Source organism: Sminthopsis crassicaudata, chromosome 5, assembly GCF_048593235.1.
Source record: "Sminthopsis crassicaudata isolate SCR6 chromosome 5, ASM4859323v1, whole genome shotgun sequence".
NCBI classification, from domain to species: domain Eukaryota; kingdom Metazoa; phylum Chordata; class Mammalia; order Dasyuromorphia; family Dasyuridae; genus Sminthopsis; species Sminthopsis crassicaudata.
The window spans coordinates 171,944,672-171,968,406 of record NC_133621.1 but is presented as its reverse complement, the minus strand read 5'-3'; the positions used below and the strand labels follow the sequence as shown (position 1 = coordinate 171,968,406).

The following is a 23,735-nucleotide window of genomic DNA, read 5'->3' as shown; positions in this document are numbered from 1 at the left end:
TTGTGTTACAAACATAACATCTTCTTTAGACAAAGCAGTGCAAAAAAAAAAAAAAAAAAAAAAAGCGAGCATTCCTAGTGACATAACTCACAGGTTTTACAAGAGCTGGACATTGATGAAATTAAAATCATTCGGACTGTTTCATTTGCTTGCACTAAAGATACTCCTTGAGACCCCAAATAGCAGAAGCAACTTAATGGCGCTAAAGGGAGTCTGATAATCTCTCCTAAATGATACGATGGGGGGGTGGGGCAGGAACAAGCCGGGGATTGTAGTCAGACCCCGTGCACCGGGCACATGACGCACAATTTATAAAGACCAATTCTCTTCACTAGACGAGGCAAGTTCCTGGAAATGACTGTTCTACGAGGTAACCGGAGCCTCAGCATTTGGGTAACCTTTGTGTTCCCGAGAGGCCCTGACTCCGTTATTTCTGCACCTGAATTAAATTAGCTGAGGCCCGAGTCCCAGGTTACTGAAATGGCCCGGGGGAGCCGGGATCATGGCCGCTCCAGACCCGGTTACATGTCCCCGGGAAAAGAAGCCGGGATTCCCAGGCTTCTGCCCCGGCTTCCGAGCGCCGGCAGCGGGGGACGGGGAGCAGAGCCGCTTCGGAAAACCACAGGGCTTCCTCCCAGGATGCAAAGAAGGCCTCAGTCGTTCCTCCTCCCGAGGGGTTCGTCCGGATCACCCGGTAAACCTTTCCGTGAGCATTTTTAAGCATGTTTAATGTTTTAAAATATAAAATATGTTCTGTTGCAAGAAATGATGCGTTTAATACCATTTAGTACGACGTAAAAAATGTATCTATATTAAAGTCCAAGTTGCGACTGGAAGAACACGCACACGCGCGCGCGCGCCGTCGCCTCCCGATCCCCAGTTCGCTCCTTACCTAAGCTGGAGTTCCCCGGGGTCTCAGCTGCACCTGCCAGCCCCAAACCCAGCCCCAATAGAGCCAGGTGCAGGGGCCCGAACAGCCCCATGGCAGCTCACGAGCCTCGTGAGCCCGGGCCGCCCCAGCGGTCCCGCATCGCCGCCCGGGCACCGCACACCTGTCAGCCCCGGCGGTTCCCAGCCGCTTCCCAAGGCCAAGTTCAAGGCTTCCTCTTCCGGCGCTACCACCGGCCTGGGCACCCCGGACTCCGCCTCCCACGGGGGGCGAGGGGCCCGGAATGGCGCGGAGGGGCGTTTTCCAAGGAGCCGGCGGCTCCGCCCCCTGATTCTCTATCGGTCGGCTCGCCGGCCCGCCTTCCCTCCGAGGCCGGCCTCCCAGCGCTCTGCACGGCGCCGGACACATAGTAGGCATTTTAATAAATGCGTGCTCGCGTGCTCGGGGAGAAGTGGCGGGGAAGCGGCGGGACCCAGTTGGTGGAGAGGCGGGTTAGACTCCCCGGGGAGCTGACCGATTTAATCGAACGCCTCTCCAGGGTCTGCGGATCCTTCATAGAAAGCTCCAGTTGTCTCAATCTTGCAACTGACCCCCTCCTGGTTCCCCCGGCCGGTCCTATCCGAACTCTCGCAGGCCCCGCCGTTGGGGCCTCAGCCCGCCCGGTACCGGCTGGCCCCCTCCCACGCCGCTGTGGGAAACAAGTGGCCCGGGCCGGGAGGCTGCTTTCTAGGAGCGGCTTCATTCTGCGATGGTTTCCCTGGCCCTCCCTGAGAGGCGGTAGTCAGGAGGAGCCTCCCTCACGGGGTGGGGAAACCGGGCCGGCGTCGCCGCCTCGCTGGTAAACCCTAGTGTCTGTAACCTCGGGGCGAGAACGGCGCTCTCTTAGATCCACTGCCAGAAGGGGCCTTAGAGCCCTCGCGTCCAGTGCTTCCCCCACCTTCTGCAAGCAGAGAAACTGACTGAAAGCCGGGGCTTCCCTAGCATCGCCCTGCTCCTGGGGTAACATTTGAACCCCGATTCCCATTCTGGCCTTTCTGGACTGTGCCAGAACCAGCGTAGGTTTAAATCTGTCAGTTGGACCAACTCATTGTTTTCTTATATGCTTTTTGATAATGTTATTTATGAACAATATAAATTAAATTTCTGCTAACATTCTATATAGAATGTTCTATATTTATGCAACTCCACAGAAGTTGTGGAGACCAGGTTTGCTAAAGGCTTTGCCAAAACGGTACTTAGTGGCAGGAAGCTTACCCCATAATGGCTCCTGGCAAAATTGCCGCGTTATCCCTTTTCTTAGGCAACCTACCAACCCTTTTTTTTTTTTTTTTTTTTTTTTGCTTCTAGCTGTCATGCCGACTGGGGCTCAACTTCCCAAAACAACTTCTGACAAGAAATCTGAGTGAGAGGGTACTTATCGGCTGAGTCCTCCTCATAACCCCAGCAAGAATCAGTTTCCATGAGCCTATTTATCCAAAGAAAATCAATACTTTCCCTCTTCCTCCTAATCCTGAAGTTTTCATCTTTCTTTTGAGTTTTCTTCCTGCACTGGAAATTCTCTGAGAGCAAAGAGTGCCTTTCCCCACCCCCACTCACCCCCATTTGTTCCTGGAACATAGTAGGCACTTAACAAGTTTATAGACTATTTACTGACTTCTGACCATTTATTGTCAAACTTCTTGAGCAAATTGTCTATATCCAGTGTCTCCATTTCTCGATCACATATACTGTCCTCAGATCTTTGCAGACAATTTGTCTGGGAGTGTGAATGGCTCCCCCATTCTGTATCGAAGTTGATTTTTGAAGTCAAATAAAAGAATTACATCTGTTCTAATCAAATTTATCTTAATGGATTCAGCCCAATTACTTTTAGCTTGTCAAGATCTCCACTACTCATGAAGCTGAGAATTGATCCACGAATTCCAGAAGATATAATAAAAGAAGAAATTCATAGCAGTTCACAAAATTTAAAGGAAAAAATGGCCATATATGGCATTCTCTGTAGTATGGTAGCTATCTCCTACAGTTTTGTGTCATCTACATGCTTTTGATAGGTTTGCAATCTATAACAAGTTATTGATAAAAATATAAAGTACCACAGGACTGTGTCCAGTAGAGAACTAAAGAACATTCAGAAGAAAGCACAGAAAAGTTTTGAAAATGATGTATAGTATTTATTACATAGTTGTGGGTGTTTTTTAAGTAAGCAGGGTGAAAAGGGATTCATGGTTTTATATTGAATCTTTTTTTGTTGTGCTGTGTACCTGAAAAAAATTTTTGTCTTTTTATTCAAGTTCAAAATAAAAAATTTAAAAATAATAAAATACAATAGGATTGTAGAGTTAGGTTCAGAAGGGAGCTTAAATCAATAAGATCAACAAACTCATCTAACAAATAAGGAAATTGAGACCCTAGACCCCAAAAGGTGAAATTCAGAAGGAAAGGACTGGAAAGGGAAAACAGCATTAGGACTTATGGAAAGGAAAAGTCCAAAGAGAAAAAAAAAACAAAAAACTCTTTGATGATAACAACTCTGCCAGACCTCCAGAAGGTATGCAAAACTAAATTAAGAGAACAAGAGAGTGGTGCTCAAAAAACAAAACAAAAACCTCTTTCTTATCAATAATAATTATAATTAATGTTTATAATACACTGTAAGATTTACAAAGCAAATACATGTTATTTCCTTTGATCCTCAAAACAACCCTTGGCAGTGGACATTATTATTATTCTCAACACTTTAAAGATGAGGAAATAAAAGCTGAGAAACAATGATTTGCCCTTCTTCACACCTGGTAAGTGTCTCAGTAGGATCTGAATTCACATCCTCCTGACTACAACTCCAGTGCTGGGCCCCACTAGGCCAAGTAACTGACTTGTTATTAGCTATTTGGTGAAGTAGAAGTCTTATTTCCTTGCTTTGGCAGTAGTTGCAGTGAAAGTTATTTCCATTTCTCTAGTAATGGTGATTATCAAGATCCCACAGACCCAGGGCTTGAAAGAAATTGGTTCCAAGTGGCTTTTGAGAAAAATAACAACAACGTGTGTGTGTGTGTGTGTGTGTGTGTGTGGTGTGTGTTGTTCTTGCTTCTGACAATCATTTGTAACATGGGGAAGAGGCCTGGTCTCAGATGTTGTGGGTTGGTAATATTTTTATTTTAAATCTTCACAGACTTGGATAAAATGATTATCTAGTCGCCCAAAATATTTAGAAAAAGGTCCTAGGAGATATAACTGTCTGAATGCCACTAGGAAGGGCACAAGTGCTAGGAAGGACTGAATCTGCCCAACAGCCACTGGTTCAGGGCAGGGCCTAGCTGCTGCCAAAGGATAGAAACCTACTGAGGAATTAAATATTACTGAAAATAGAAGATTAGAGAGGAGAGAGCTTATTAGGAAGAAAAGTGGGTCTTCACCTGAAGATTGGTAAGGAAGGTAATGATACAGTAGGAAGATCACTGACTTTGGCGTCAGTTCAGTCATTTGACTTTTGGTGATCCCATTTGGGGTTTTCTTGGGAAAGACCATGGAGTGATTTGTCATTCATTTCCTTCTCCAACTCATTTCACAGATGAGGAAACTGAGGCAAATCAAGTGACTTGTCCAAGGTCACACAACTAGTAAATGAAGCCAGATTTGAACTCAGGAAATAAGTCTTCCTGATTCCAGGCCCAGCACTCTTACCACTGTGTCATCTTGAATCAAATCTCATCTTTGACATTTATTTGTATTTGTGTGTAGTGATATATATTTAGATATAGATGCCTGTATCTATATGTAGCTAAGTGTACAATGGATAGACTGATCGGCCTGAAGTCAGGAAGCCTCATCTTCCTAGGTTAAAATCTAGCCTCAGATATCTACCAGTTCTCTGAACCTAGTTGAGCAAGTCATTTAATTATGTTTGCCTCAGTTTCCCCATCTGTAAAATGATCTGGAAAAGGAAATAGCAAACAACTCCAGTATCTCTGCCAAAAAAATTCCAAATGGAATCACCAAGTCAGAAATCACTAAGATTACCACAATAACAATATGCATATAAACATATATTCACACTTATATACATAAATGCATATGTATACATTCCTGTGGGCATATACGCGTATATAGTCAAAATGTAGGAGACACCGTTTTCCAAAGCAAAATCACATAATTATTGTATCGCTTTGACTAGCACTAGGTGTTCTCTGAGCTCAGTCAAGCACCAGACAAGTTCTGGTCATGAAACCTTGCTAGGAATCCAGCTTGTGAAATTGTTGCTCTTACCCTCATTGTCAATACCACAGTTCACTGTACCATTGGTATGAGTATTGAGATCTCCATACTGTCTCAGGTCCCTCCACTGGGGGGTTGAACCCTGGTATCTATGTCTAATTTCCCTTCTTGCTTGCTTTGAAACTAAACTTCTGTTTGATTCCTGACTCTCCTACCTCCAACCTGCTCTGTTTGGCTCTGACCATCCACAAGCTAGAAGCTGCTTCCATACAGTTGAAAATATTTTTTATGTCTCTACATGTGTCTCAGTCCCACTCTGAGTTTCAGTCCCAAATAATCAATTGTTTAATGAATGCTTTAAACTGGATGTCCCAGAGATTCTTCTGATTCACTATTTTTCTTCTCTTAATTTTCTAACATCTCTATTTGTAGCAAAAGTACCACTATGCTCTAAGAGTCTTAGAGTTGCATAACCTCAGTATTCTCAGATTCCTACTCTGCATCCCCAAGCCTCCTCAAATCTCAACCTTCATAACTTCTCTCGCATCTTACCCTTTCCTCTGTTCCCAGTTACTTTAATTCAAATTTATCATTTTCTGTTTAAAGTATTGCAATAGTCTCTTATGTGTCTTCCTGTCTTATCTACCCCATTACAATTCAATCTCTGTACATTTGGCAATCAGTTTTTCTTAAGTAAATTGTTCTCCTCTTCAATTAACTCAAGGATATCTGGTTGTCTCTCTGGTAAGATAGAAACTTTTCTGCTTAGTTTTCAAAGTGCTACACAATGTACCTCAACCTACCTGTCCAGTCTCTTTGAACCCTACCTCCAGACTCCAGCCAAACTGTCCTTTTCTCTGTTCCTAAAACATGACACTCAATCTCACTTCTGAGTGTGTTTACACTACCCATTCCACAAGTCTGGCATATACTTCTTTACCTCTGCTTTCCAGAATTTCTTGATGATCTCATTAGTTTCCATGGACTTGATTATCAACATATATAAATTCTTGAATTAATGATTTTGCTCCTGAACATCAGATTCTAACTTCCTGCCAGATACCTTCAGTGAAATAATCTCATAAACATATCAAATTCAGTATATCCATAATGGATCTCATGATCATTAATTTCCCTTCTAAATTTGGTTTTGTCCCAAATCTCCTTATTTTTATTGAGGGAATTACCACTTTTCCAATCACCCCAGAGACATCATTGACTCTTCCCTCTCCCTTATTTTTCATATTCAATTAATTGATAAGTCTGTTGATTCTATCTCCATAACATTTCTTAAATTCTATTCTCTTTCTTTCCATTCATGTAATACCATCCCTAATTCAGATCCTTATGATCTTTGGTCTTAAATTGTAATAGACTCCTAACTGGTTTCCCAGTTTCCAGTGTCTTCCCTCCCTCTCCCACCCTTCCCAGTGATGCCAAAATAAATTTCCTAAAAAACAAAAACAAACAAAAAATCCCAGATCTGACTGTGTCACTCCCTTGCTAAACTATCTCCAAGATAAAATGTAAACTTCTCATTTCGGCATTTAAAATCTCTCATAAACTGATCCAGCCATTTGGGAGAGCAGTTTGGAACTATGTCCAAAGGAATATAAAATTGTGTGTACTCTTTAATCCAGCAGTGTCTCTACTGGGCCTGGATCTCAAAGAGATCATAAAAGAGGGAAAAGAACTCACATGTACAAAAATATTTGTAGGAGTACTTTTGAATAATAATATTAAATAACCGTATTCCATTCCATTCATCATAATTTATCCAACCATTCCCAAACTGAGGGGCATCCACTCAATTTCCAGTTCCTTGCCACTACAAAAGAAGTGAATTTTTTTTAAGAATGGAAGTGAAATAAGCATATTTGCAGGGAATGAGAAGAAGCTAGTAGATAAGGTTAAGTTTGATGATTAAAGATTGGGAAGAAATGGTTTGAAAGCACCTCAGGAAGAGATAGGATAGATGGCACAAGAACTACCTTTTCCTCAGAAGCCAAGAAAAGGAAGCAGTTAAGAAAAAAAGGAGGAGGAAGGGAGAGAGAGAGATGTGTTGTTTTCCCCAACATCAAGAAGAAAGGAGCTAAGGCGTTGGGGTAAATTCTGGATAGAAGGACCTTAGGGGCCTGGCTGAACATATAGTAAGGTGCAGTTTCTCTGCATCCCAAGATGGCAAGGTATGATGCCCTAGTATTCAGATAGCCAAAAGTTACCAAGTGCTGAAGCACTGTTTTTTTTCTCTGATATTTCAGGAAAGCATGGGCCAATAATGAGGCCTCCTGCCAGGATCAGTGATGAAGGAAGAGTGGATCAGGAGCCTTGGCATTAAGGGAGGCCCCCAGCTGGGCATTCAACGTGAAAGGGAGGCCTCAAATACAGAAAGCTTTCAAACCAGGGCAGTGTTTTCAAGCAGTAGATTCTAGGATAAGGAAACTTTTAAACATAGTCCCTGTGAGAGGCCATAAGCCTCCAGCATTCTCAGTTGTTTGCATCAGTTCCCAGCAGGTGTTTTTTCTATTGTCACCCCTCCTGCAGCTGGGAACTCCTAGCTCCTGCTGGCATCAATGGTCTCCCCCTCCCAATTATAGAGGAAGAGAATCTTCCAGGTCTATGTGCATAATGCAGATGAAAGCTAATGTTCTAAAGTTTGGGGTCTTCCCATCATCAGCTGAAATGAAGCTACTTCTAAAGCCTTCTTCTAAAGCCTCCCTAGATCTCTAGACTCACTAAAATTTGCCCAAGACTGTGAAGCATAATTCCATTCTTTTCATCTTGGCACAAGAGTCTGTTACTAACTCTACATAAGGAAAGAGTGAATTCACAATCTGAAAGACTCATATGCATTTCACATGTGGTCTGTTTTACAATCCATGTTACTCCCCCAAGTCAAGGAATAACACAAAACATCTCAATTCTACACCTTCCCTGAAAGCTTCTGAGAGTACCTCTGAGGTCAATTTGGATAGAGTTAACTAAAATTACCAGAAACTATTTCTGACAAAGTCAAAAGACATGGTACCCTCCCTCATTACTAGATATCAGTTGAAGACTTGAGAAAAAAAAAATTAAACAATGACCTTGAAAGCTCTAGAGCCCAAGGGACGATCTAGTTCAACTACCTCATTTTCCATATTAGGTAACTGAGACTCAGATCTTCCCCAAGTCACACAGGTAGTAAATACTTACATTTGATGGGATCCAATACTAGCCTTGGAGTAAAAAAAACATGGATTCAAATTTTGTCTCAGATACTTAGCTGTGTGATCTTGGACAAATTATTTTTCTGAGCTATGATTTTCTCATCTGTAAAGAGGGAAATAATGCAGAGTTGTGGAGACAATCAAATGTAAAGTGTCTTGTAAACCTTAAAACCAGTATAAGTTGTGAGTTAGTACTATTACTGATAGTTTTATAAGTTTCATGTTATTTGTAGCAGATCTGACTGGGCTAGCTGTGTTTAGAGTTCAAACTTGGGAATGGATTCTTGAATGAAGATGAGGACCTAGCTCTTTATTCTTTCAGGATTTATGTACTAAGATAATTTCAATTCTCCTGTTGCCAACTTTCTTGATTGCTAAATACCTAGTGTGTCTATTAGGTAATACTTCTTGCAGTTTAGTTGCTTTATGAGAGTGCTCAATGGGAAGAGACTGAAGCCAGAAATAAGCATTAGGTGGAAAGGAAGCAGTGCGAGGCAGGCAGAGATGGGCTCAAGAGAGTGTGACTAGATCAGAGAGACAACTTTCTGAGAAGATGGATGATTGGTTTCTTTTTTTGTTCAGTCTCTATTGGTTTCCTCCTTCAAAACATTTTTTTCTTAAAGATGTTTTAAAGGAGTAAACCAATTTTCCCAGTTACCTGTAAAACAATTTTTACATTCATTTTTAAAATGTATGAGTTCCAGATTCTCTCTTCCTCCCTACCCCCTCTTTTAGAAGGTACATGTGAAGTTATGCAAAACATAAGGCAACATCTTTCTATAAGAAATTAGGTGGATCATAGACCCAACTGAAGAAAGCATGAAATAAAGCATGTAGAAGTGCAAATGATTTCTTTCTCTTCCCTTACCCTCATTTCATAATATCTCTGGGTAAAACAGGATAGCAACAAGGAATACAATAAGGATAGCAGCAAGGACCACTGAGGAAGCTAGAAAGGATATCTAGGTAACCATAGTTAAATGAAATAAAGCAATAACAATACTTGTATAGTATAGGGATTCTTCTTCAGAGGTCCATTAACTTTTTTATGTTTAAAATGGAATTCTAATATAATTGGTTTTCTTTCTAGAGCCATAAATTTAAGGTGGTTAAAAATATTTCCTGAGAAACATTTTTACAATTAAAGGTTTTGATAAAGGCCTCATCTCCAAAATATACAGAGAATTGACTCTAATTTATAAGAAATCAAGCCATTCTTCAATTGATAAATGGTCAAAGGATATGAACAGACAATTTTCAGATGATGAAATTGAAACTATTTCCATTCATATAAAAGAGTGTTCCAAATCACTATTGATCAGAGAAATGCAAATTAAGACAACTCTGAGATACCACTACACACCTGTCAGATTGGCTAAGATGACAGGAACAAATAATGATGAATGTTGGAGGGGATGTAGAAAAACTGGGACACTGATGCATTGTTGGTGGAGTTGTGAAAGAATCCAACCATTCTGGAGAGCAATCTGGAATTATGCCCAAAAAGTTATCAAACTGTGCATACCCTTTGATCCAGCAGTGCTACTACTGGGCTTATATCCCAAAGAAATACTAAAGAAGGGAATGTGGCACCTGTATGTGCCAAAATGTTTGTGGCAGCTCTTTTTGTAGTGGCTAAAACTGGAAAATGAACGGATGTCCATCAATTGGAAAATGGTTTGGTAAATTATGGTATATGAATGTTATGGAACATTATTGTTCTGAAGCAGGATGAATACAGAGACGCTTGGAGAGACATCAACTGAAATGAGCAGAACTAGGAGATTATTATACACTTCAACAAAAATACTATATGAGGATGTAGTCTGATGGAAGTGGATATCTTCAACATAGAGAAGAGCTAATCCAATTCCAACTGATCAATATTGGACAGAATCAGCTACACCCAGAAATGGAACACTGGGAAATGAGTGTAAACTGTGAGCATTTTTTGTTTTTCTCCCCAGGTTATTTTTACCTTCCGAATCCAATTTTTCCTTTGCAACAACAACAAAATTCGGTTCTGCACACGTATATTGTATCTAGGATACTATAACATATTTAACATGTATAGGACTGCCTGCCATCTAGGGGAGAAGGTGGAGAGGAGGGGAACAATCGGAACAGAAGGGAGTACAAGGGATAATGTAAAAAAAAAAAAAAAATTACCTATGCATATGTACTGTCAAAAATGTTATAATTATAAAATTAATTTAAAAAAAACAATTAAAAAATATTTCCTGAGAATTCCAAGGCTTCATCAGGCTGCCAAAGAGGTCCATGAAACTGACCAAAAATGTTAGCAACTTCTCATCTAAGGGTTTATGGTTTACAAAATTCTTTCAAATACATAGTTCTTTCATCCATACTAATTAGGTAGAAAAGATATTATCCCTAATCTTAAAAGCATGTTACACAGATAATAAAGAACAGAACTGGAGTTAGATCTGAGGTTTCCCCAACTTTATCTAGAGTCAGTGCTTTTCCCCTTATAACAACAAAAGGAGGAAACAGAATATTAGTAGTTGATGATTACCTGTCAAGACTTAAGTACCTGTTTATATAACTGATAAATTGATAAAGAGGCCTGTTGTCTGGTATCAAACAACAAATATTTAACAAGCACCTAAAGTGCTAGAGATTAGGGATACAAAGATAAAAATTTCCACTCTCAAGGAGTTTCCAGTCTAATTGGGCTGTCAACTTGAACACAAGCACACATAAAAACACAGAGGGGATAATCTTGGAGAAGGCATTAACCCCTTGGGAAATCACTTTGGCATCTGTGTAGGGAAACAATTGAGTCTATTGAGATATTTTAGGTAAGAGTCCTGACCCATATTGGTGGCTGAATGGAAAAAGTATATCTGTAAAAAATGATGTGGATAGTGTCCCAAGGAAGACAAGCAGAATAATTAAAGGCCTTGGATACATGTCATGTGCAACTGGGCCTGTTTAGCTTGGAGAAGAGAAGACTTAAGTATAGCCTGATAGCTGAACATGGCCGTAGAAGGCAGAAGCAGAAATAAAGGGGAGATGTTGCAAATTTAATCTTAATGTCAAGAAAAACTTCCTAAAAATAAGAACTGTCCAAAATTTGAATGTGTTGCTTCAAGATGGGTTCCCTTTCTTGTAAGATCTTCAAGCAGAGGTGGACTTTCCATTTATAGTGAGGATTCCTTTTTGTTTTAAGGACTGGAGTGACGATTTCTGAAATTCTTTCCAGGTCTTAAATTCTATGATTCTGTGAAGAAAACATTACTCCTATTTTTATAGAAGAGTAATCTCTTAATGATTTATGATTGTTTTCCCAATTATTTTAGTAAATTTCTGTATCCTATTTGCAATATTTTACTTAAATTTTTTCTCATTGGTGTTAAGCCCAGACAGAATTAGCCTACAATTCTCTTTTTTCTGGGGTAAGGAATCAAAAGCACATTTGACTCACAGAAGGAATTAAGTAACATACTTTTTCTCTATTTGTAAAAAGTCTATTAACATAGGAATTGGTTGTTCTTTGAAAGGTTGGAAGAATTCATTTGTGAATCTGGTCCTCATTAACGGCTTTTTTGGTGTGTCCTTCTGAGACTGGTCTATTTAAATTGTGCATTTCTTATTCTTGAATATAGAGTTTTTAATATTTTTATCTAAAAACCTTTATTCTCCTCCCCTCCAAAGGGAGCCAGTCATTTAAATAAGGAATGAGGAGGGAAAATCTGCAAAATCCAAAGCATTGTTGGTTTTTTTTTTATATATTTTCATGATTATTTTCCATGTTGTTGACTATCTCCATTCATGTGAGCTTTTTATGAGCAAGGACTCTATTTTGCCCTTTTTTTTTTTTGCCCTCATGAAGTACCCAGCACATAGAGAGCCTATATAAATGTTACTTGTTATTTTTATTTTTACTACAATGTGCTAAGTTATTTGCTACATTCCACATCCACAATCAATAAGTATTTATTAAGCCCGAGAATAAAAAAAAAAAAAAAATTGGCCAAAAAAAGGGAAAAAAAAAACAAACAACCCAGTCCTAGGTCTGAAATTCAGTCTTAATGAACACGTGCAAAGAATGCACCGCCCATTTCCAAATATTTAATTACGTATACATGAATGTATATGCATTTAAAATTTAATAGAACACAACCCCCAACAGACTTATATAAATGCCAGCATTTCATGAGAAACATTATTGGGCATTGACGACCGGTACCCAATACCTGGGTAGTTTGCAACGTAAAGGTGACGGTGCGCAATAGAAAAGGGCAGCACAGCCGCACTTCAAGCTGGAAGATCTAGGGCTGGGTTGAAGTGATGAACCTTAAGTTGGACAAATCATCTTATCTTAGTTTTTTCCTCTGAAATTCAGGGACGCATAAGCAGATAACCTAAGGACTCTTTACTGCTCTACAACTAGGATCCTCCGCCCAAAACAACGCTAGCTACAACACGTATTTAGCCCGCTGAGAAATGCTAGTGCGGTGCAAAGAGCGCAGTCGCTGCCCTCAAGCAGCTTGCACTCGAAAGGTTAGAACGGGTCACAACAGAACTAGATGGGCAGCGCAGTAATACAGTGCACGGTCGGGGCCAGGGAAGGTCGGCCGGAGTTCAGATTCGACTGTGGCATTTAACTAGCCTTGTAACCCTGGGCGAATCACTTAAGCCGATTTGCCTCAGTTTCCTCACTTGTAATATGATCTAGAGAAGGAAGTGACAGACCGCTCCGGTAACTTTGCCAAGAAAATCCCAAAAGGAGTACCGAAGAACAGCTCAGGCACGAAACGGCTAAATAACAAAGTAGTTCCGCGAACTGCTCCCTCTAGGACAATGGCCCCACCTCCCTTGTGGAGAACGACCACGCAATTGGTCGCTGGCGCCGTCCAATCAGCCGGGAGCGGGCTATAGGAAGGGCTGCGGCATTGGCGTCTGCGTTAGCAACATGGCGGATCGGCTCACTCAGCTTCAGGACGCCGTCAACTCGGTGAGGAAATGGCGTTGGGGTCACCGCCTCATCCATTCTCTTTCTACCTCCTTTTGGCGGGAGGGCAGTGGGGCGCCTGAGTTTTGACGGTTTCTTTCTCCTCTCGAAGCGGCCGGGGATAAGGGGAGAGAGAGACGAATATGCCGTTGCCTGACCCGGAGTCTCGGCCGGACTGACGCAGGCTGGGGGGCAGGGGGAGGGGCCGCGGCTGCGGCGGGTGTGAGGTACCCTCCGGAAACGTCATCGTCTCGGCCCTAGGTGACCCTTCTCCCTTCCCCTCCCTCCTCTTCCCCCTCCCCCTGTGCGGCTGGTCTGAGCTGCTGCCCTCCGCTCGCCGAGAGAGAGAGAAGGGCTCTGCGGAGGGCCCAGGCACTGAGAGAAAGCTGCGTGACTCCGGAGGGTCCCGGGAATGGAGGCGGGCGCCGGTGGCCCTCGGCCGGTGCCTGCTTCTCCCTGAGGAGATAGGCGCACGCTTGTACACCTCGCGAGGGGAATTGTTATTTGTCCTTAACCCTTCTCGCTCACAGCCTGGGCACCCAGAGAGGGACCCAAGTGCTGATTCCCCAGCAAGCCAGGAGCGCCCCTCCCTCAGAGGAACAAACTCCTTGTGGGCCAAGCCCTCTGCTGCCCGGATTAGAGATAGGAATCAGTAACCTTCGTTTATTAAGCGTCCACTGTTTTCTTCTCACTGTGATCAAAGTAAACATTAAGCGCCTAATAAATGCTAAAAACTTTATAGATGTTAATCACTAAACATTAAGCACTTCTTTCCAGCGCTTTCCAGATACTAAAAATACACATTAAGTTCCATCTGTGTGCCGGGCCCTGTGCCGATGTTAACGATCAATAAACACTTATTAGGCATCTTCTATGGGCCTGTCACCCGGCTAATGATAAAGGTTTATTAAGCGATTATTACTGTGTGCCGATCACTTCACCGTCACAACAACCCGGAGAAAGGTGCTGCTTCCTCCCTATTTTACCATTGAGAAGCCTCGGCAGAGAGAGTTGTGCCTGGGCATGTACCACTTGTATCTAAAACTGAATTTGAACTCAGGGCTTTTTGACTATAAGAAATAGTTAGCTTAATGTGTTCCATTGTTTCATCTCTATTGGTTCGAGAGAATCAGATGTGTTAGTGATGCATAGTAAATAACTGGTATTTATGAATAAATTGTATGCGTGTTTTCTTAATTATTTTATACAGAGGCTTTGAGGTAGTTGTTAGAAGTCTGAAAGTCTCTTGGGGCTTCTCCCCTCAAGTTGTTTAATCTCTTTGCCTCAGTTTATTCACTTGTAAAATGGGAATGATAAGACCTATTTTTAGAGTTGTCAGGTTAAAATGAGATGTGTAAGAAGTTTTTAGCATAGTGCCTGGCGGGGAGTAAACCCTTTGTAAGTGATTATTCTCTTCTCCTCTCCTTAGCTCCCTCCTAGAGGTGTTGGAGCTTCCTTCTAAGTGGCTGGTTTGAGTTTGGGTCTCCTGATCCAAGCCTGGTTTCTGTTAACTAGCCACCTGACCGCCAGCTATTGGGCTGACCTACTAGGGCGCTGCAGATCTGACCATGGCAGTATGCTGGTTCTGCCAGGATTCAACTGGAGCCGGCACTGCAAAGTTGTTAATTTAAAATAAGTTTATATGTAAAGTATAGAGAGAGTATTAACTAATCTTACCCATTGTCTTCTGGAGGGAGCTTGTGAATGTTGAGTTGAAAGTGCAAGTTTTTCATTTGATAGATAATGAGTGTATACTGTACACACAGCCCTACTGAGTCCTGCAAGATACAGTTCTTTCCCTCAAAAAACTTAAGAGTTTAATTGTGGCAAAATATATAAGCTTTTTAAAAAATAACAATACAAAACAGTATTTTGAAATACTGAGGAGGGGAAAGGGACCTGTATGTGCCAAAATGTTTGTGGCAGCTCTTTTCGTAGTAGCTAGAAACTGGAAGATGAATGGATGTCCATCAATTGGAGAATGGTTGGGTAAATTGTGGTATATGAATGTTATGGAATATTATTGCTCTGTAAGAAATGACCAGCTGGAGGAATACAGAGAGGCTTGGAGAGACTTAAATCAACTGATGCTGAGTGAAACGAGCAGGACCAGGAGATCATTATACACTGCAACAATGATACTGTATGAGGATGTATTCTGATGGAAGTAGATATCTTCAACATAGAGAAGATCCAACTCACTTCCAGTTGATCAATGATGGACAGAAATAACTACACCCAGAGAAGGAACACTGGGAAAGGAGTGTAAAATGTTTGCACTCTTGTCTTTCTACCCAGGTTACTTATATTTGGTTTTACACACACATGTTGTATCTAGGATATACTGTAACACATTTATTATATATGGGATTGCCTGTCATCTAAGGGAGGGAGTAGAGGGAGGGAGGGGAAAATTTGGAAAAGTGAATACAAGGGATAATGTTGTAAAAAAAAAAAAAAATTACCCATGCATATGTACTGTCAAAAAATTATAATTATAAAATTAATAAATTTAAAATTAAAAAAAATTGTTTGGCATTATATTCTGTCATACCACATCTGGACATTTGTATTCACTTTTGCCTTTTTTCAGAAGGACTTGAAAAATGTGAGGATGACCAGAATTATGAAGAGACTGTTAACTGGGCTAAGGTGCGTTAGGAGCTAAGGAGTTCCTTATTACTAGAGGCCTTCAAGTAGAAACCCAGTGACCATTTGCTAATATTGTGGAGGCTGGTCTAGATGATCTCTGAGGTTCCAGATCACTTCCAACTCTTGAATTTTATTAGAGCTTGATGGCTATCAGGAGAGTGATGTTAATGTACCATTGATAGACACAAGAAAGACAGATAGGGTAGTTGGTTTCATGGGGAAAGGTGATTTGGACATAAGCTGAGCTTAGATGATGAAAGTCAGCAGTTATGTCATTCTTTCTTCTAAATAAGAACCCTAGAGAATCAAGAATAGTCTGTGAACAACATATTTCTAGGTATCTGGGTAAGTTCTCAAATAATTCCTTCCCTCTGTCTTTTTACTTTTTATTTTTCAGCCTATCCTAGGCCCTAAGATTAAGCTGCTTCAGTGAAACATATATGAGGCTTCTTCTGTGTAACTCTAGGGCAGTTAATATATATTTGCTTAAAGATAGTAAGATTTTAGGGTTGCCATAGGATGTGTTGAAAGAAGCTGAGTAGTTTTAGAGAAAGAGATTGACTTGGAAAAGTCTTCAAATTCTGAAACCTTGTTCTATCTCTGACATTTAACTAGTTTAATAATCCAAGGCAAGTCACTTGAGCCTCAGTATCTTTTAAATGGGGATAATGCATTCTTTGAATTGTAAAACTATAGAAATGTGAGTTGTTAGTAGTACTATTTTTTCTTTTTTATTTACAAGATATATTCATGGATAATTTTTCAGCATTGACAGACACAAAACTTTTTGTTCCAATTTTTCCCCTCCTTCCTCCCCCAGATGGCAGGTAGACCAATACATGTTAAATATGTTAAAGTATAAGTTAAGTACAATATATGTATATATATCCATACAGTTATTTTGTTGCACAAGAAGAATCAGACTTTGAAATAATAGTACTGTTTTTTCTTGACCTCATAACCATATTGGTATTAATTTTAGTCACATGATTGTTGTGCCTTCATACAAAAGAAAAGCATTTTAAAATTTAAAAATTATCATTTCAAACTATTTTATGTAATTCTTCATCTATATAACATTTTTACATTTGGTAAAATACTGCCAATTAGGGACACCTAAATGATGCAATCGATAGAGCACCAGCCTCTTTGAGTCAGGAGGACCCAAGTTCAAATTTAGTCTCAGACACATAACAATTCCTAGCTGTGTGATCCTGGACAAGTCACTTAACCTCAGTTGCCCTGATTTTAAAAATCCAAATATATTGCCAATTAAATTAATCTGATTTATTCAAAATCACTTTTTGAAACATTATCAATAGTTATAGTGCTTTATGTAGAGATGTCCACTAAAAGAAAGTATCCAAAAATAACCAGTTTGAGTATCTCTAATCTTTTGGTAATCTGTTTCAAGCTTGCAGATCAGTTTTGTAATGCCATTGGAGTGTTGCAGCAATGTGGTCCTCCTGCCTCCTTCAGTAATATTCAGACAGCAATCAACAAAGATCAACCAGCAAATCCTACAGAAGGTAGATTCTTTATACATTTTGATTTAATTTAAACTCTTTTGGTAAGGTATTTAATTACATACATTTGCTCAGATCAAAATATATTTTCTTTTTTATTCACTTAAGATTTGTGAAGCTATTTATTTTCATTTAATGGATTATTATAATGTCTTGTGAAATAAACTGTCCCTTTATAGAGTTACAGCATTGCTGCTCAGTCCAGCTTGAGCATGCATTTTAGTAATAGTAACTCTGGTAAAGGGTGCAGCACATAGCTGTGAATCAAAGTGAAGCCAAAAGGCATTGAGCTCATAATTGATACCCTATTTTAACCAATTGAGCTAACCAGATATAAATTAATCTTGTGAGGTAGATCATTGTTGTTCCTGTTTCATTCAAATGAGTCAAGTATACTTGTTTTGAATCATAATAGTGGATCAGAAAACTGGTATCAAGTCATATTTTAATATTTAGTTTTGTGAATCATACCTCTTCTCTTCTGGCTGGGGACTGGGAGAGGAGGTGGAGGAAGGACTTTTAAATTTGGTGAAATCTGTTGTTACAATCCACAAACTGTTTCCATCAAATTTATTTTTAAAATACTAAATATTACATTGAATATATATATATATATATTTTTTTTTTTTTTTAAATCACATTGTTTCCAGGATATCCTTACCCTGGAAGCTCTTTCTCATAACAATTATAAACAGTGGGAGGGAAAGTAGCCATTAAAACTGACCAACACTGACCAATCAATGACTCCCCATCCTTTGCAATTGAAGGAGAGTTTTTGCTTTGTTTTAATGAAAGCTTTGTATTTTCTTCAAACAAACTTGAGAGATTTTTGAAATAACCTAGTGTTCTGGGTATGATAAAATTGAGTTCACTTATAAGTATTGCTGAATGTCAAATTATCCCATTAATTATATTTCATGGGAAATCCCTGCTTTCATCCATGTTTTCTTTTGGGTGACTTCTCTATGTTTTCCCTTAAATCTTCTGTAGAGACTACATCTAACATTTTGGTAGCCTTCTTACAGCTTATCATATTATTTGAGTACCTGGGTGGTATTTGAATGGTCCATTTATTATCTCTCATTTTTTGATACATTTGGCCCATTTCCTTTTTTGGACAGACAAATTTTTTCCCCTCTTTTGCCCTGAATTTTGCATGCAGTTTATATTTGGTAATATGTTCCATAATATGTGACTTTCTATTGCTGACCTATTTTGTTTCATTGAAAATTATGATTTTTCATTATATATAACCAGTATTTAATTTTATTATATATTATATATATATATCAGAAAATTTTAATGTTAATTAGATCTGTACATGCTAAGTTTTTGGACACTACTTCTATTAGATTTACCTTTGATTTCCAGGTTAACTAATAGCAGTTAATAGTGATAAAAATAAATTTTAGTCAATAAAGGTTTAGTGGGATTTGGACATTAAAATTAAATTTTAAAGTTTGGAAACCTTGTATAAAAAAAACAATGAACTAGGGTTAATTAACTAAAATGTGTTTGGTTTCTGACAACTTCAGGTATTCTGTAATCGCCTAATCAAGTTAAATTCTTTCTATAGAATATGCCCAGCTCTTTGCAGCACTAATTGCACGAACAGCAAAGGACATAGATGTTTTGATAGATTCATTACCTAGTGAAGAATCCACAGCTGCTTTGCAGGTAAGGTGCATCTCTCATCCCTCACATAAGATTGTTTAACAACAGAAAATTTTTAAATAATTAGATTAATATCTTTTGTTGTAATATTTAAAGCCTAGCACATGAAAGTAGGCCTAGATTCCACACTTGAGGGCAAACCTCACTATGCAGTTTTTCAGCCTTTTCCTGATTTCTAAGCTAACCTCCTTTTTTGTTAACTTTCTCAACAGGCAGAAAATCTAGCTTTGTATACTACCTCAAATATACTACCTCAAATATATCTGCTAGCTCTCTGACTATGGCAAGGCACTTGCCCTTTCTTAGTTTCAATATCCTTAAAATAAGGATAATATTAGCACTATTATTTCATAGGCTTCTTGTGAGGAAATGCTTTGAAAACCTTAAAGCATACTGTAAATGTGGCTTATTTCCTCCTAATTAAAGGTGTGAGTAAGGTAAAAATCTGGATATGGTATTATATTAACATTGAAAAATGATAAGCAGAGCAGTCATCAGTAGATTTTAAGAAGTTCCTAGTAATTGAAAAGCTACATAGCCATATTTGCTCAATATATAAAATATTGACTAATTTTGATTTTTCTCCCAAGTCTATTAATTTCATTGTATGGAAACCCATCCAGATTTAAAAGCACATCAATGTATTGCTGAGTTTTTTCACTTTTAATCTTCATTAATCACCAAAGTTGTTTTCCTTCCCTTTCATTCTAAAGATATTTGCCTTGGTTTTTATTTTTTTTAAGGCTGCAAGCTTGTGTAAGCTGGAAGAGGAAAACCATGAGGCTGCTACTTGTCTTGAAGATGTTGTTTGCAGAGGAGATATGCTTTTAGAAAAAATACAGAGTGCCCTTGCAGACATTGCTCAATCACAGTTGAAGACAAGAAATGGTACTCACAGCCAGTCTCTTCCAGACTCCTAGCACTGATGAACACACAGCATGTGGCTGAAAAATTGAACTGTTTTAATACAACCTAAGTTCTGCATCAAATTTAGATGTGAATTATACCAACATTTGCAAAACAAACAAAAGCACTGTGAGATGATTTATCTCTAATAATTCTGAACAGTCTTCCCTTGTCACTTTTGATATAGAATAAGCCCTATAAAATGATGTGGTAAGTTTGTAAAGTGAATCAGCTTTAAACTATTTTGTTATTGTTTCCATTGTTTTCTGTATAAAGTTAAATTCCTTTTGCTTATTGAGGATAATCTTGCCTTCAGGGTCTTATTAATACAGTTAACTGGAGTCAGTTATAAAGTCCTGGGTTGAAACAATTTGCTGTCTCATTTAATTGTTTCTTCCAGACTGTAAATTCTCCGTGTAGGGAAGGGAAAGATATAGTTATTTATTAAATGCCTACTTTGTGCCAGACACTATGTAGAGAGCTTTGCAAATAATATTTCATTTCGATAAAACAACCATGTTCTACCTAATTTTTGTATCTTCTGGGACACTAACATAATAATCTTTATATAATGGGTACTTAATTGTTGAATTAAATTTGTTCAATAGTTTCTGCTCAAAATCAAAATCCTTTTTTTTTTTAATCAGTTTTGTTGATTTTTGTTTTTACATTGCCTGGATTTTTTCCTATAACTTTTTTCTCTTAGTCATACCTTATAACAATTCTTTTAAAAGAAAAAAGGAAGGAAAAAATATTTAGTAAAACTGCTCAATACGTAAAAAAAATCTCATGTGTAGTGTTCCATACCTCTCATTTCTTATCTTTCTAGTTATTTACCCAGCCTCCTCCCACAAAATAATTTTTTCCCTCATCTAAGTTTTCATTTATTGTTAACATTTGCATTTCTGTCTTCCTTGTTCCCTTTATACCCACATGCCCTTCTACTTTATCTTTATACCTGTCTTCCCAAAATGTCCTTTTGCTCTTTCTTTCTGCTGTGCCCTCTGGGATTTTTGTTTCACAGTCTATCCTGTTCTCTTTCTCAGACCCATTTCTCTTTTTTTTTCTACATCATTTTGCATGATTGAATACTTACAAAATGCTATATGATTAATACAAATAATATGCGTTAAGAGTTCTTAAAAGGGAGAGATCTCTTTCAGTCTTGGAAGATTCTACGAAGAAGCTACGCCTTGAGGATTTTGACACCAAGGGAAGGTGGTGAAAAAGAATGGTATAAACAAAAGTAGGAAAACACAAGATTTATTGTTTGATTACTGTAGAGAAGTAGTAGCAATTAAGACTAGAAAGATAGTTTGGATCCAGATTATGGCAGTCCTTGAATGCCTGACTAATGTGTTTGGATTTCTGCTGGCATTTGAAAGCTTTGCATATGAAAATGATATGATCTATTGTATCACCAGCTACTTAGTGGACATTTTCAACTGAATCTTCCATAGGATTTCCAAATTTAACATGTATGAAATAGAACTTTTATCTTTTTCTCAGTTTCCCTCTTCCAAATTTTCTTCTTTTTCCATTGAAGATATCACCATCCTTTCTACCTTTTATAACACTCTCAGCTCCTTACTCTAACAGTCACTTCCTTTCTTCCCCATAATCATTTGCCAAGCCTTATCCCTTCTCTTCACCAAAACCATATGCACCGTAGATCAGGCCCTTAAAAATTCTCACTTTCTCTATTGCAATGTCCTAATTGAATTCTTGGAGACTTGCATTCTCCTTATCTAACCTGGAATCTTCCAATTGCTCTATGACCATTTCCAAACCATGTTGCTAGCATGGATCCCCTTCCCCTCTCTAGTACACTTCTATGTGTTGTTCTTACCAATAAGAATGTATGCTGCTTGAAGGTAGGATCATCATGCTTGCTTGTATTTAGATCCCCAATACTTATTGTGTATGTTACATAGTGCTTAATAAATGCTTCATTGTACAACATGTCTTGCTACTCATCTAATCTAGCACAATAATTGTTTACCTTCAAAAATCTTCCCCTTCTGTAATTCTTGTCAAAGGAATATATCTAAAATGTAGTTACTTTTTGCTTCTAGGAGTATTTCAACATTTTTCCTGGCATTACAACATGGTTTCAACTTACTTTTCCATACTTATTACACATTGTTCCCCTTAATGTAATTTACTAGCCAGACAGACTTCCTTACTGTTTGTCACATAAAACATTCCATCCTTCACAGGTATACAACCCTTCCTCACTTCTGCCTCATAGAATATGTAATCTATTTTGAAGCTCAGTTCAAGCCTCTACATGAGTTCTTCCCTCATCCCTTTGCTGATGCTTTCCACACTCCCCAAATTTTCTTGGGTAATTTTGTATCTTATAAATATATGTAAAGGTATTATATTCTGAGATAGATCAGTCTCCTTGAGGAAGCAGTTGAGGGAAGAGTGTCTTTTCCATTTTGGTCTGTATCCTTAGCATTACAATGCATAGTGGTTGTTATACAAATGCTTGGTAATTGATCAATGATAAAAACAGTACATGAAAATATTTGGTTGTGGAGAAAAGCAGAAAAATTATAAATGAATATGATGGAATATAATATTAACATGAATTCAAAGAAATATGACAAGATTTTTTTGAGCTAATGAAAAGCTAAAAAATAGAACCAAAAGAATATAACTATATTGTGCTTAAAAAGATCAAAGAAAGCTGAACTCTGAGTAACTGATAATGCGACATACCTATCTTGTTGCCCCAAAAAAAAAAAAAAAAAAAATTCCTGAATCAAATACGGTCTGACGCAGACTGATTGCTTCACTTAGTATTGTCAAAATTTTTCACTTGGTCACCTTATTCCTGTAATTTATAGAATATATTCAAAAGTAGAATGCACCAGAAAACTCCTAAAAATAAGAAAACAAACAATGTGGGTTTGTAATAAGAGCATTTACCTCAAATATTTTAAAAACAGAGCTCACATTTCTTAAGTTTATAGATTTAGGGAGGGAACTTAGAGGCCTCTTAATCCAAAGCCTTAATTAATTAATTAATGTTACACATTAAGTGATTTGCCCAACATCACATGTAGTATATCTTTTTTAGTTCCACAAAAAATTGCAAGGAATTTAATTGATTCATCTATATTAAACCAATGTTTTGTGCTTACTGATCAATGGGGAAATTAAACTGAAAGCTAAATGGAAAAGAAGCTCCCAATAGCTATATACAAACAGTGAATTATTTTAAACCCTTTCATCTGACTGGGTTGTGCCAACAAATTTTGTTTATTCATGAGTATGGTGGTAAAGGAAATTTACTCAAATTAATGTCACTGTTTTGTCCTTTCAGCCTGGAAAGCATTATAGGCTTTAAAATTATTTATATTTTCAAGTTATTTAACAAATTTCTGTCTACTATAAATATAATCATTTCATTAAACACTTCTGTCAGTCAATCTTAACTTTACAACCATTTTTCTAAAATGCTTTATAAGTATAATTGCCTGAATAGGAAAAGAAACCCTTCTTAGCAATAATTGTCATTAATTAAAGAACTTACTCCCCAACCCCTTCCTCCACCAAAAATGGAGGTTAAAATGTAGGGCTTGTAAGATTTTGTTTTGTTTTGCTTTTTTAGTTTTAGAGGTAGAAGGGGCTAATTTTGTAAATGAAATTGTGGCCAAGAGAGGCTGTGACTTTCT

The 23,735-nt window shown here is 38.4% G+C and overlaps 2 protein-coding genes across 3 annotated transcripts in view; one reads left to right on the top strand and one right to left on the bottom strand.

The window, feature by feature from the left end:
• Positions 1–1,117, bottom strand: part of TM7SF3 (transmembrane 7 superfamily member 3) — a 36,228-nt gene extending 35,111 nt beyond the window's left edge. Inside the window, exon 1 of the mRNA XM_074268779.1 lies at positions 893–1,117. Coding sequence (XP_074124880.1) covers positions 893–983 — 91 coding nt within the window. The 5' untranslated portion in view covers positions 984–1,117. The remainder of the gene's footprint in view (positions 1–892) is intronic.
• On the top strand, positions 366–22,009 carry MED21 (mediator complex subunit 21). Of its 2 annotated transcripts, none has more exons than XM_074268785.1 (4): positions 366–694; positions 17,358–17,472; positions 19,046–19,146; positions 19,887–22,009. In XM_074268785.1, the coding sequence occupies exons 1-4, from the start codon at positions 503–505 to the stop codon at positions 20,061–20,063; spliced, it is 585 nt and encodes a 194-aa protein (XP_074124886.1). In that variant the 5' UTR covers positions 366–502; the 3' UTR covers positions 20,064–22,009. The 2 variants fall into 2 exon arrangements, with proteins under 2 accessions (XP_074124886.1, XP_074124887.1); XM_074268786.1 differs by lacking the exon at positions 366–694 and adding an exon at positions 13,146–13,294.
• The last annotated feature ends 1,726 nt before the right edge of the window (positions 22,010–23,735 follow it).